Source organism: Ochotona princeps, unplaced genomic scaffold (assembly GCF_030435755.1).
Source record: "Ochotona princeps isolate mOchPri1 unplaced genomic scaffold, mOchPri1.hap1 HAP1_SCAFFOLD_129, whole genome shotgun sequence".
Classification (NCBI taxonomy): Eukaryota; Metazoa; Chordata; class Mammalia; order Lagomorpha; family Ochotonidae; genus Ochotona; species Ochotona princeps.
Genome location: NW_026699562.1, coordinates 230,373 through 244,050, shown reverse-complemented (window position 1 = coordinate 244,050; position 13,678 = coordinate 230,373). Strand labels below are relative to the sequence as shown.

The following is a 13,678-nucleotide window of genomic DNA, read 5'->3' as shown; positions in this document are numbered from 1 at the left end:
AGAACCCAGGCTCGGATGTGCTGAGCTTGAATAAACCATCCTTGTGTACTTGGATTGGCTCAGACTCCTGGTAATTTCTGGGGAATCTCAACATCTGGGCACTACAACACACACACACACACAACCCTGTGTGATTGAGAAACACACTTACCCCTGTGTGAATTATACACACACGACCCAAATGACTGAGACACACACACGACCCTGTGACCCTGTGACTGACACACGACCCTGTGACTGAATCACATACACACACACCTATAGTGCCTCCCCTTCCAGAATCTTCATTTTTTTTTAGAGAGATTTATTTATTTTTATTGGAAAGTCTGATTTACAGAGAGGAGAGACAGAAAAACGTTCCATCTGCTGGTTCACTCCCCAAGTAGCCATAACGGCTGAGCTGACCCAAAGCCAGGAGCCGGGAGCTTCTTCTGTGTCTCCAACATGGGTGCAAGGTCCTAAGAGTGCTTTCCCAGGCCACAAGCAGGGAGCTGGAAGGGAAGTGGAGCAGCTGGGACACAAACTGGCACCCATATGGGATCCTGGCACATGCAAAGCAAGGACTTTAGCCACTAGACTATTGCACCAGGCCCCAGAATCTTCCTTTGAACTCTTCTGTCATGCTTCAGCAGTCTATGTTGCAGTCCTTGGTGAGGTTACCCCTGGGAGCCCCACCATACCATCCGCTTCAGCCTCTGACCTGACTCCATGCTGGGTCCTGGGCCCATTCAGTGAGAACCCTGCTCCCTCCTTGGGGGGGGGAAAGGAGGGAAGAGGTGAGAGGAGAAGGGAAGGGAGGGGAGGATGGAAGGGGAGAGGAGAGGAGGAAAGAGCAGACTGTGGTATCTCCACATGTTCCATTGAAACCAAGGGGTGAGCTCCCTTAGGTGCAGTGAGGGGACTGCCTGGAACCCGCAAGGGACTAGCTCTGAAGTCAGCAGAGGACGTCTGGTCCTGCTGTGAGTGTGACCTGGGCTGTTCCCTGGGTGAGGCTGAAAAGCTTGGTGCTCCCAGAGAAGCAGAGCAGAGGCTCGAGAACTTTCTCCAGAAGAGGATATCTTGGCTGTTCTGAGGCAGCTCAGGCAAGTCTGTTCTGAAGCCAGTGTGTGGTTCTGACAGGATTGTCTCAGGTGTGGCCTTCCCAGGAGCTGTGAGGCAGCCACCTATGCTGCCTGCCTCTGTGGGTGGCTGCTGCCACTCAAAAGGAAGCCAGGGGCCGCCCACCAGGATTCCTCACACCTGAGCCACCCTTGGGTGCGCCAGGCCTGGCTTCTCCTGAGGAAGACACGGAAGGGGGCAGGAAGGCAGCAGTAGGTGGGCGGCAGCCAAGACAGGCCCTCTGAGCCACCTCTGGGTGGTCCTGCCTCTACCTGCAGGCACATCGTGGCTGAGTGAACATGCATGGATGCAACTCGGAGCTCAGACCCATGGTGGGTCAACTCCAAGGGCAGTAGCTGTAGGCCAGATGCTGAAGGGCTCCCCACCACAGGGCACAGGGTGGGGCTGCAGGGGTGGCATCCACATTTCCTGGATGACTAAGGATTGCAGGGATGTGTGGCCACCACCGAGTAAGCTAACCCTCTGTGTGTTGTCACTGGGCTGGGCTCTGGGGAATGTGGGATGACCTAAACGTGCCCTGCCCCCATAGAGCTGCAGCCCAGCCAAGTGCCCAGCAGCCACAGCAGGACCTGGAAGTGGGCAAAGGGAGTGGGGGTGTCAAGGTCCGGAACAACTGGAAAGAAGCTGCTGAGGCCTATGGAGATTCAAGCGGTGACACACCCTGGGCCACCTGCCAGTTCTGGCAGTGTAGGGGTGGCCAGGTCTTCACCAATGGCGTCATTTTAGAAATTTGTCAACTCAGATGTCAGAAGGCAGGGCTCGCTGCCGTTGTCCAGGGGACGCCCCAAGTCAGGACACTGCACTGCAACAACAGTTCCCGCCTCCCAAACAGCTGCATCACGGGCTGGCCTGGCCCCGCCCCGCCGGCCACAAGAAGGAAGGAGTGCGACTGGGTCACCCGCCCGGACAGACTGCTTTGCTGGGAGCTCCCCCTGGGCAGGAGCCACAGTGGTGTTGAACTCGCTGCCCTGACCGACTCTAGGCGCCTCGGCCCCATGGATGACCGCCAGCCAGAAACCCGCTCAGACACGCTGCAGAATGTGGTGAGTGCTCCCTCCCCTCTGCACGGGAGAGGGCGGGGGGGGGGGTGGGAGGGGGTGGCAGAAGACAACGTGCTCTGAAGGCATTTGTCCAGCTTGGAGATTCCTTCTGACAAAGGTGAAACCATCATGTTCCAACCCTGGCCCAGAGCTGCCTGCTCTCCTAGAGGGGGTCAGGATGTGCGTGGGAGGCAGCAAGCTTGATGGAGGGCCCCCCCCCTCCACCTGCAGTTTGATTGGTCTACTGACACAGAATTTGTGGAGAAGGGGTTCTGTTCCCTTTGAATCAAAATGTCCAAATAGCAAACCAAGTAGAACGGGGCAGCCACCCTAACATCTTGGATGTGACGCAGAGAAGCGGTAGTGCACTTGGTTCTCTTGTGGCTAATTTTTTTTTCCTTTTTTTTTTTTTTTTTTTTTTTAGGCAGAAAATCTATTCCAAGAGATCCAAGAACATTTTCAAGCTCTAACTGCAACGCTAACCCTCAGGAATATCCTTTCTGTGGACCACAGAGGTCGCGTTCACTCAGCTGGGACTGTTTCTTAGGGAATCCGGGAGCCCAGAAATGCACAGAACCACCCAGGGGGGTTCCCAAGCCTTGTGGCAGCTGCCTGCTTTGTCTTAGGAACAAAAAACAAGAAATCAAGCAGAATTAGGGCAGAATATTTTTTTTTTTCCAGTTTGAGCACCTTCAGATAAGGGCAATATCTGCCCAGCAATTTATTTGTCTTACTTGAAATTCAGAATTAGGGAAAGATCTTCCATCCCCACAAACTGGGCCGGGTTGCAGTCAGGAGCCGTTTCCAGATCTCTGATGAGGGTGTAGAGGCCCAAGGTCTTGGGCCATCCTCTGCTGCTTTCCCAGGCTGTTTCTCAGGGAGCTGGATGCAAAGTGGAGCAGCTGGAGCTTGAACCAGCATCCACACTGGATGCTAGAGCTGAGGGAAACAAGCTCCCGCACCACCACACCTTGTTCCCCAGAACAAAAAGTATTCTCAAATGTGGGAAGATCTTAGAAATTTTGAATTTTTGAAGCGGTCGTTTCCATTTTATTTGCACACTCAGAATTTGGCTAAAACACAGCAAACTCCTATCCCTAATCCATGCGCAAGCAAGAAACTTACAGGTTTCCAGGTCAGAAGCACTCTTAGGAAGGGACTGATGGGCCCTGGCGCTGATTTCACCCTGCCATTCTCCCTAACCTCCTACTGGAAGAAATGGGGCATCACATTGAGGACCTTCAGAAGAATGTAAGTGATTTGATGGTGCAGGCTGGGATCGAAGCTTCTGTGAAAGAACAAATGGTAAGGCCACTGTGCACCTTGCATGTATGTATCTCCTGCTGGCTCCATTATGAACACTAGAATCCCCTACTTGTTTGTGAGGCAAAGTATTGTCTCTAATTCACAGAAAATGTTCTTTTCTAAACAGACCGACTAAAATATCTTGGTCATAGTTTCTCAAATGTACATTTATTTGAACATTACATTTCATGGGGAGTATTTTTTCTCCCCTAATCTTCTTGCTTTAAATATTTATTTATTATTTGAAAGGCAGAGTTGGAGAGAAGAGGAGGATCTTCCATCTGTTGATTCAGTCCCCAAATGAGCCTGGGCAAGCACCCCTCAGTGGAGCAGCCACATCAGATGGGATGTGGGGTCACAGGAGGTGGCTTAGTCTGGCATGCCACAACACTGGCCACACTCCTAATATTTTTTCAAATTTACTGTATTCCTCTGAAAGGCAGAGTTAAGAGAGAGGGAGGGAGAGAGAAAATCCCCCATCACCCAGTGGATACAACAGCTGGTGCTGGGCCACACGAAAACCAGGAGCTTCATCTGGGCCTCCACTTGGGGCATTGTTGACTGCTTTCCAAGGCACACAGCAAGGATCTAGATCAGAAGTAGAGCAGCTGGGATTTGAACTGGTCCATGTGGGATGTAAGCACTGCAGGTGGAGGCTTAGCCTACCATAACACAATGTCATCCCCTCCCCAACTTTTTTTTTTCAATGATTATTTATTGTTTTGAAAGTCAGATTTTTACAGAGAGGAGAGACAGAAGAGAGATCTTCCATGCACTGGCTCGTGCTCCCCAAGTGGCCACAACATCCAGAGCTGAGCTGATCCAAAGCCAGGAGCCAGGAGCTTCTTCTGCATCTCTCACGTGGGTGCAGGGTCCCAAGGTTTGGGCCGTCCTGTCCTCCCCCAATTTTCCCAGGCCACAACCAGGGAGCTGGATGGGAAGTGGAGCAGCCAGGAAATGAACTAGCATCCATATAGGATCCTAGCACATGCAAGACAAGGACTTTAATCACTAGGCTACCACACAGGACCTCAATCTTTGATAGCCTTCAATCAGAACATGAATCACAAGCTAGACAGACTCTGACCACTGATTTGCAATCACACAGCCTGCAGTCATCAGACCCCTCCACACTGCAAACATTGCATTTCTAGTGGATCTAGATATGGAGTCTTGAAGGTAAAATAAATGCTGTTTGAAGTCTCAAACAGTTAAAACCAGGAGCCAGGAGTTTCCCCTAGGGATGCACGGGCCCAAGCATTTAGGCCATCTTCCACTGCTTTCCCAGGTACATCAGCAGGGACCTGGATCAGAACTGGAGCAGCAGGGACTGAAGAGGTACTCATATGGGACCAGGCATTATAGGCCGTGGTTTTACCCAGTGCACCATAGCCCTGACTCTTACGAGGATTGCTTTTTTTGCTTGGTGGCTTTTTTTTTTTTAACAAAAAAAAAGGGGGGGCTTTCTTATTTTTATCAGAAAGGCAGATCAGATTCACGGAGAAAAGGAGAGACAAAGATCTTTCATCCACTGGTTCACCCCCCAAATGACCAAAATGGCCACAGCTGAGCCAATCTGTATCTGTGTCTCCCGTCCCGCGGAAGAAATCACCCGATACTGGAGAGCATTTCAGAGGCACTTTTATTCCAACCTTCAGTTCCTTCTTTGGGGCAGAAGCCCCTGGCTTATATATCCCTCCTATCCGTTAAATCCGTTACCCAGAAGCCTTCAGTTAAGTCAGTTAAGTCCGTTATTTCCGTTACACAGAGAACCTCCTCCCCCTCCCCCGAGGCCCCTGGCTATCTCTCAATCCTCCAATCAGCTTACACGCCTGAGGCAAGCAGTAAAGGGCCAATCACAGGGCACTTCCTGAAACCTGTCTCCAAGAGGAAGTAGGGTCCAGGCTCTCCTTAGGGCAGGGCACAGGTGCAGTGCTCCCAACAACTCCCCCTTTTTGTTTTATTAAGCAAGGGACTGTGCCTGTCTTAGGTGTTCCGAGTCCAGGCTCTCCTTACCCGTCATGGGCAAACCGCGTGGCTAGGAACGTGGCGCCTGTCTTAGGTTGGTAAAGCCTTTTCGGATACTTACCCGTCTCTGACTACCAGTCCAACATGCCTAGCCAGACTTCTGGGGATTCTCTGTTGTGAAGGGCAAGCACAGCTTGCACTAGCAGCCGCTGTTGCTGCTGCTGATGCCATACTCAAAGATGAAGCATCTGCAGACCCCCAAAGAAATAAGATAAGGCCCAGGCCTACTATACCGGCCCATTGGCGTGCAAAGGAAAGACCCTTTAGTATCCAATTTGTCCATTGCTCTACCGTGGCAATCTCTACTTTGGTGCTATTTATAGCGGATAACTCTCTGGGCAAATTCAATGCTTGGGACCCATTGGTGACAATAGAAGGAGTAACACACAATCCAGGTAAATGGAGCTTGTACACATACATAAATAGCATTATAGATAACATCACAACTGCAATTAACTTTAAAATCTTCCCATATTCTAGAACTATTACTACTATAATTACAATTTTTTATCACTACCTTATCAATAAATGCAAAAGCTGATATATCTGAACACCTACCCCTACTGGTGCACAATACCCAAGCATTCCAGGGCAGGGCAGATACAGATTGAACAGGATTACCATATGTATAATTATATCAAACTGAACATCCCAAGTCCCATACAAATAAACCGTGTAAATTATCAAACTAAACATCTCAAGTCCCATTCAAATAAACTGAAAGGCTTCTAAATAGATTAGCTGCAAGTTGGAAACTGAGAGGACTTCAGATAACATGTCCACCTGTTCTTAAGTCAAGTTCACTCATCAGCTTATGATTAGTAAGCCAGTCCAAACATGTTGGTTAAACTGCTCCTGTGTCTGAAGAACCACAGAGATCTGCCACGTCAGGGCGTACACAGTCATAACCGCCGGTAGCTATTGCTGTTACAGTGGCAGCGGTAACCCTGAAGTCATACTCTGGCCGCAGGTGGACTGACAGGTCGTTTTCTTTAACTGTCATCGTTCTGGGAAAATAGGTGGGCACGCACCTCACCACAGCCAGCGGGTACTCAGTTGTATTCCAACATTCTGAAAGAAAACAATCTATTCCACAAGTTAAGTGAATCTCTGCCTAACTAGCATTGCTAACAAGAAACACAAACGGATAAAAGCAATTCTGCAACTGGCCTCCACAAATCATGGACATTGCTGCTTCCACAGCACAAACGGAGGCTTCACCTCAAAAGAATTTGTGGTTATACTCTGCATAGGATTTTAGTAGGAATACTTACGTCCTCTAAATGTACTGTTTTTATCTGTAAAAGAATGGCCACTATTCCTAAGGTTTAACTAGTCAATACAATGCAGGGTGATGGCACAGTAGAATTACTAATATTAATACTCACCTGAAACAATAATAACTAGCTTGTCCTTTAGGGATCTATATTGATCCCTATTCCCCCTTTCTGTTTATATAGCATAGTTTTTTTTTTTTTTTTCTACGCTTCCACAGCTTTATTGCCTCTTGGCACCATTTTTTAGCCTGTTCATACACTAACTGCTTTACCAAAGGCATTGCTGACTCCACCTCCCCAAAAATTCTAGAGGCAGTTTGAATAAGTCTAGCTACAAAATCAACATAAGGCTCATTGGCTCCTTGAATAACTTTGGAGAGACATCCCTGTAGATCCCCACTGCCTGTTCTAAATTCCACTGGGGGTTTCCTGCAGCAGCATTACGCTGCTCAGTGTCTGAACAAAACTCTTGGTATGCCACCTTCCAAGAAAAAGCATGGGCAGAAATTGAGCTATTTATAAAAAGAGCTCCATACCCCCAACAGCTGGGGTCACACACCAGACAATCTGATAGTCTGATTTAAGGAGAAACTGGCAGGAAATATCAGGACCTAAGTGCTTAACAAATACTGATATATAATATATAAAAGCCTAATATACTTGCTTGTCCCGTCGATCTTCCAATTGAAATGCCATCATCTTGGCCACTACCCGAGCTTTCACAAGACTCAGCAGCAGGAGCTTGCCGTACAAGCCTCTCAGGAATCCACCTCGGACCATTTTCATATTTTGGGAAAATACAGACTGATCCTCTCCCCCAAATGAGGACGGGATCTGGGCCTTGGGTCTGAGGTACCAGGTTGCTTACTCTTATAGGGTTAGTATAAAGTGAAAACTGTCAAATAATAGCTTTACTAAACATTTATCCCAAAGGCCTACTTCCTGTTATAAATGAGGCAGGAATACAGGTTAATAATAAATGTATCAATGATATAATACTTTAAAAATAATTATTAGTAATTTAAGTTACATAAATTTAAGAAATCCATGTTAACTAGTAATCTTATTCAAAGTAAATGAATTTGTAGCAAAGGTTTAAAATCACTTAGATATTTTTACAATCCTATCAGAAAGCTCTGGGAGTGTCTGCAGAATTCAGAGCTCAAGGCAACCTGCTTTTGCTGTTGATATGCAAATTATATGTATGCATTAATTTACCTGCTTTTTAAAATGTTTCCTACAGGAAGTTTAAACTTAATTCACAAAAGCTAGAATATACAGAAGACAAACATTAAAACACACATGTGCGCGCACACACACACACAAACACATGCTTTTGGAGACTTAAAAAAATTATTCTCAATCAAACTTAGTAATAGTAGTGTTCTCCAGAAACCAGCTGTAAAATCATCAAGTAAATAGTCTTGAACAAAGACCTTGAGAAAGAAAAGTCACCGCTATGAAATCTTTTCATCATTGCAAGAATGCGAATTTTAGTCTTCCCAGTAATATAGCTATCCTAAGAATATGTAGTAAACAACCAGATACAACTGTAGAGCTAAATCATTAAAAGTGCAAACTAAAATTTAAACCTTCACAACTCCATGGATGTATACAACAGTTTGACACGACAAAATTTTACTACATTTGGCAATAATCTTAATCCAATCAACCTGATTAACTGTCTCCACAAAACGGGAGATAAATCCGTTGGCATTCTTGAGGCCTCATAAGAATACCAAGGGAAACCCTTTGGAAACTTTTGAATTCTTGGATGCCGCTTTAAGGATGGCTAAAAATATCTGGAAGAAGGTTTTTGTTGTTGTTAGTATAACACATTATAGGTTAGATTTCGTTATTGACATGAAATCATCATTCAAATACCTTTAAAACAAATACAAAATCTTTACCAATTTAAAGCAGTGAAAAGTTTGATAACCAGCCGAAAACACAAGAATTATTTTAAACTATAAAAATGCTTTATATAAAATAAATACCACATTAATTTAACTTATACCTTGAAATAATTTAATAGTGAATTACAGTTAACTTCTATAACAAATTATTTGCAATAAAATTTTATATTTTTGAAAACATCACAAATGAAACCTTAAGAATTACAAGAGATAAAATCGTGGTTTTTTTTTTTTTTTCTTGACCTTTTCTTTCGGATCATACTAAAAAGATATTTAAAAGGTAGAAAACAAGGCAACAGAAAACTTAGGGTCAGGTAATGGAGGTCTGCATGAATCCAAAAGCGGCCACCTGTAGCAATATAAGGCCTGACTAACAAAATCAGCATCCCAAGAACTGCTATCAGAGCAAAGCATTTAGCCAAGCTTTTAATGGGTGGAGGATCCTCAGAAGACTCACTTCCAGAGGCCTCTTCCTTATCCTCCGAGTTTGACTCTCCTGACTCACTTAACAATCTCTGCAGCAGGTGCTGCATGCGCACAGTGGAGGACAAATTCCCCATTGCTCTAACTTTTTTCTAGTCACTCAACTGTGAACCTTATTGTCGCCAACTGCGAACTTTTCTATTTATTTATTTATTTTTTCTTGTCGCTAACCTGCGAACCTGACGTGCACGTCCCCGCCTTGTGCGGCTTCCTGAGCAAAAGGCTCAGTTGTAAACTAATTCCCGCTGTAAGCGGCTCCCTGAGCGATCTGCTCAGCTACTTACCTTCCTGGTATTCACCAGCTAACTTCTGTCCGAGTCACGGTACCAGATATCTGTGTCTCCCGTCCCGCGGAAGAAATCACCCGATACTGGAGAGCATTTCAGAGGCACTTTTATTCCAACCTTCAGTTCCTTCTTTGGGGCAGAAGCCCCTGGCTTATATATCCCTCCTATCCGTTAAATCCGTTACCCAGAAGCCTTCAGTTAAGTCAGTTAAGTCCGTTATTTCCGTTACACAGAGAACCTCCTCCCCCTCCCCCGAGGCCCCTGGCTATCTCTCAATCCTCCAATCAGCTTACACGCCTGAGGCAAGCAGTAAAGGGCCAATCACAGGGCACTTCCTGAAACCTGTCTCCAAGAGGAAGTAGGGTCCAGGCTCTCCTTAGGGCAGGGCACAGGTGCAGTGCTCCCAACAAATCTGAACCCAGGAGCCAGGAGCTTCTTCTAGATGTTAGCAGAATATTTAATTAAAACATCTAGCTGGGGCCTGGCATGATAGCCTAGTGGCTAGAGTCTTTGCCTAGCATTTGCTGGGATCCCATGTGGGTGCCAGTTCATGTCCTGGCTGTTCCACTTCCCATCTAGCTCCCTGGGTGGCCTGAGAAGGCAGTGAAGGATGGCTCAAAGCCTTGGGACCCTACCCTGTGTGGGAGACCTGGAAGAAGCTCCTGGCTTTGGGTCAGGCCAGCTGTTGCAGCCATTTGGGGAGTGAACCAGCAGTCAGAAGATCTTTGTCTCTGCCTCATCCCTTCTCTGGAAATCTGATCTGCCTTTCCAATAAAAAAAAAAAAACATCTCTAAAAACAAACAAATAAATAAAGACATCCAGCTGGTGCCAATCCCACATCAGTAACAACCAAACACCTTGAACCCTCTGCCTTGCTGAACTCTGGTGTTTCTTCACCTGCCTCCCTCTGTCTCCCAACACTTTCTCACAGCTCTGCCTTTAAAATAAATGTTTTTATGGGTATCAGTTACAGCTCTCATTTAAACACTAAAATTAGCTGTGTGTAATGTGCATCATTCTCCTCAAACTCAGAATCACCTGTGACTCCACCACTGGAGCCCTCTCCCGTGACTGCTCTTCTGTCATCTGATGTTCTCCTCTTCCACATGATCCGTGGCTGTCATGTTCTCTGCCTGGCTGTTGTAATTTTAGCTGCTTTTGAATGGAAGGCCAGCTATTCCCTTGTGATGCAAACTGCTGCCCACCTTCATGTCATGATAAACAGGCCCTAACAAGCAGTTACCTGATAGTCACTAACGCCTTTCCTGAGTGTGGCTACAGGCAGAGGCATGTGGCCCAAACCACCCAAGGATGGACTCCCAGCAGCAGGGCTGATACCAGATGCTGTTCTCTGCTCCTTTCCCCAAATCCTCCCTGCCCTGTGCCTGGCCAAGGTGTGACCCTATTTCTAAAGTTCTCATTTCTCAGGAGAACTGCTCAAGGACGTAAGAGTACAGGTGCGGATGTAGAGCAACAGAACCTCAAAATGCCAATCCCACAGCATGGGTGATGGAAAGAACCTGCTGATGAGGAGAGGGGGAGCCAGCACTTGCCTTCCACCACCTCACCATGAAGGGCTGCGCCCCAGCCTGGACAGCACATTGACGGGCAGTCTGTGTCCTAACCTCTCCAGCTCTTCTGTTGGTCAGTGTTGAAAATACAGCTTTTCCTTTCCAAATCACAGTCAAAGTGGTCTTTGTGTGCTTGGAGCAACAATCCTACCTTGCTCAGCAATGGGTCATTATTCTAACCCCAAGGTTGAAAACCACATCATTTTAGGGGTGGGTGCTGCCAGATGAGATTCCTGAATCCCATAATGGAGTGCCTGCTACCAGCTCTGCTTCAGGTCCAGACTGGGGGATAGCTGTCCTGGCCTGAGTAGGTGGGGTGCCTGCCGCCCATATGGGAAACCTGAGTGGAGTTCCTGACTCTTGGCGTTGGGCTGACCCAGCCCTGATTGTTGTGGACATTTGCGAGTGAAGCAGAGAGAGTTAATTTGGCATCAAATACTATATTCATACAGGTAATTTAAACCTCATTTAACACAAAGCCATGAAACTATAAAAACATAAACCCTTGTTGTAGGGTTAAATCTTCAAAGACTAAGTTGCTGAAATTACACATTCTCCAGTTTTAAACACACTCGACTCCCTTTGTCAGAGTACTACACATTCACCTTCATACGCTGTGCGACAGATAAATGTGGAACAGATGCAACATTGACATACTGTGACATATACAAGAAACACATTGAACACTCAGATACTGAAACATCAACATGAAACATGCTCAACATGCAATGAGACAGATAAAGGTGGAACACACCCCAGACAGGTAATCATGGAACATATTCAATAGTGTGACACTGAGATAAACACAGAATGCACTCAACCTTCACACACTGTGACACAAACACAGAACACACTCAGTGTGCAAGCACGGCACAAAAGGGACTGAGCTTCCCCTGACTATTTCCAGCCCCTCCACCCCTTCTTGTGCACCGTGGCTTTGAGGGTTTTTTCCCAAAAGGAAACCCCTCCTCCAGCTGCCCCAGCACTGGCTTCTGAAAGACAGTCCCCACTTGACCTCTGGTTTTGGAACATGGCCCCTGCATCCTGGCAGGTCAGACCTGAGTTGCAACCTTATACATTCTATCCCCTGACTGAATTCGTGAACGAGTTTCAAGCTTTTTGTTCATGGAGACACTGAGGCTATGGCCACCTAAAAGGCCAGGGAAGGACACCTGTGGACTGCCCATAGTAGCAGGAAGCTGACCAGGACACTGTGGACATTGCTTTCGCAGCTCCTGACCATAATTCTAAAAATGCCACAAAGCAATGTGGGGGTTCATGACCTTCCTTCATGAGTCACATGAGTGGCCCAGTAAGGACCAGGCCAGGAAGTTCATGACCAGTCATCATCCACTTCCTAGGATGTCTCCCCATCCTGGGAAAGCAAGGGTCTAAGACAGAGCCATGAAAAACAAGCCAAACATGCTAGATCACACCCAATGTCATCGTGGTACTCAGTGGTGGCAAGACAAGTGTCTTTACCATGACTTACAATTCCAAGGATTACACAAAGAAAAAGACGTGACCTACGTGAGGAAATTAAAAAAAGGGGGGGCTTCCAGAATGGAGGCCCATGCTGTGGCACAGCCTGTAAAAAGCCACTAACAGTGATGCCATCATCCCACATGGGCTGGCTAATAGCCTGGGAAAGCAGTGGAGGGAGGCCCAAGTGTGGGGGCCCCTGCACCCTTGTGGGAGACTCCTGGTTCCAGTCTGGCCCAATCCTGGCCATTGCGGCCATTCCAGGAGTAAAGCAATAGATGAAGAACATCTTCCCCATTCTATACTTACCTTTCAAATAAATCTTTTTTTTTAAAGATTTATTTATTTTTATTGGAAAGGCAGATAAACAGAGAAGAGAGACAGACAGGAAGCTCTTCCGTCCGATGATTCACTCCCCAAGCGGCTGCAATGGCTGAAGCTGAGCCAATCTGAAGCCAGGAGCCTCTTCCAGGTCTCCCACGTGGGTGCAGGGTCAAAAAGCTTTGGGCCGTCCTCGACTGCTTTCCCAGGCCACAGGCAGGGAGCTGGATGGGAAGCAGGGCTGCCGGGATTAGAACTGGCGCCCATATGGGATTCCAGGTGCATTCAAGGCGAGGACCTTAACCATTTCGCTATTGCGCTGGGCCCTCAAATCTTTTAAAAATTTAATAATAAAAGCTGGAGATTAAGAACAGCAAAGATTTTGCAGTGACAACATCTATGGTGATTTCTTTTTTAAATGGGGATTCATAAACTGTAAAAACTTATAAAATACTAGAGTCAAGAAGCATTCTCAAAGCTGTTAAATGATTTAAAAAGAGCGAAGGTGAGGTGGGTCCTCCGTGCACTCATTCACACCTACATTTTGATAAGAAACCCAGAGCATCTCAGCCTGCTCATCCACTGCAGACACTTGGCATCCTGCCCTTCGGTGTCCTTGGTTCTAGCTCACTGTCTGCGGTGTAGCAGTCCTCTGAATTGCCTACTTTCTAGCTGATTTTTCCCAAATGCTGCTGCGGTAAATACATGTGCCAGTGTCTGTGGGGATGTGTGCTCCCGCTGTCTGCACACCCAGTACCTGTGGGAGTGCGTGCTCCCGCTGTCTGCACATCCAGGGTTGTGGTTTCTGCCAGCTGTTCCGACTGTGATCTTTCCAGAGCCAGCAGATG

General features: G+C 46.9%; 1 protein-coding gene across 1 annotated transcript; it reads left to right on the top strand.

The window, feature by feature from the left end:
• Positions 1-2,114: 2,114 nt before the first annotated feature.
• Positions 2,115-3,600, top strand: HSBP1L1 (heat shock factor binding protein 1 like 1). Its single transcript, XM_058659790.1, has 4 exons — positions 2,115-2,162; positions 2,584-2,650; positions 3,370-3,464; positions 3,592-3,600. Exons 1-4 carry the CDS (start codon positions 2,115-2,117, stop codon positions 3,598-3,600), a joined length of 219 nt encoding a protein of 72 aa, XP_058515773.1.
• Positions 3,601-13,678: the final 10,078 nt, after the last annotated feature.

Coding starts and splice junctions, on each gene's coding strand:
- HSBP1L1 (XM_058659790.1), top strand. CDS start 2,115: ATGGATGACCGCCAGCCAGAAACCCGCTCAGACACGCTGCAGAATGTG. Junction 2,163..2,583: donor CAGACACGCTGCAGAATGTG/GTGAGTGCTCCC, acceptor TTTTTTTTTTAG/GCAGAAAATCTATTCCAAGA. Junction 2,651..3,369: donor TGCAACGCTAACCCTCAGGA/ATATCCTTTCTG, acceptor CTAACCTCCTAC/TGGAAGAAATGGGGCATCAC.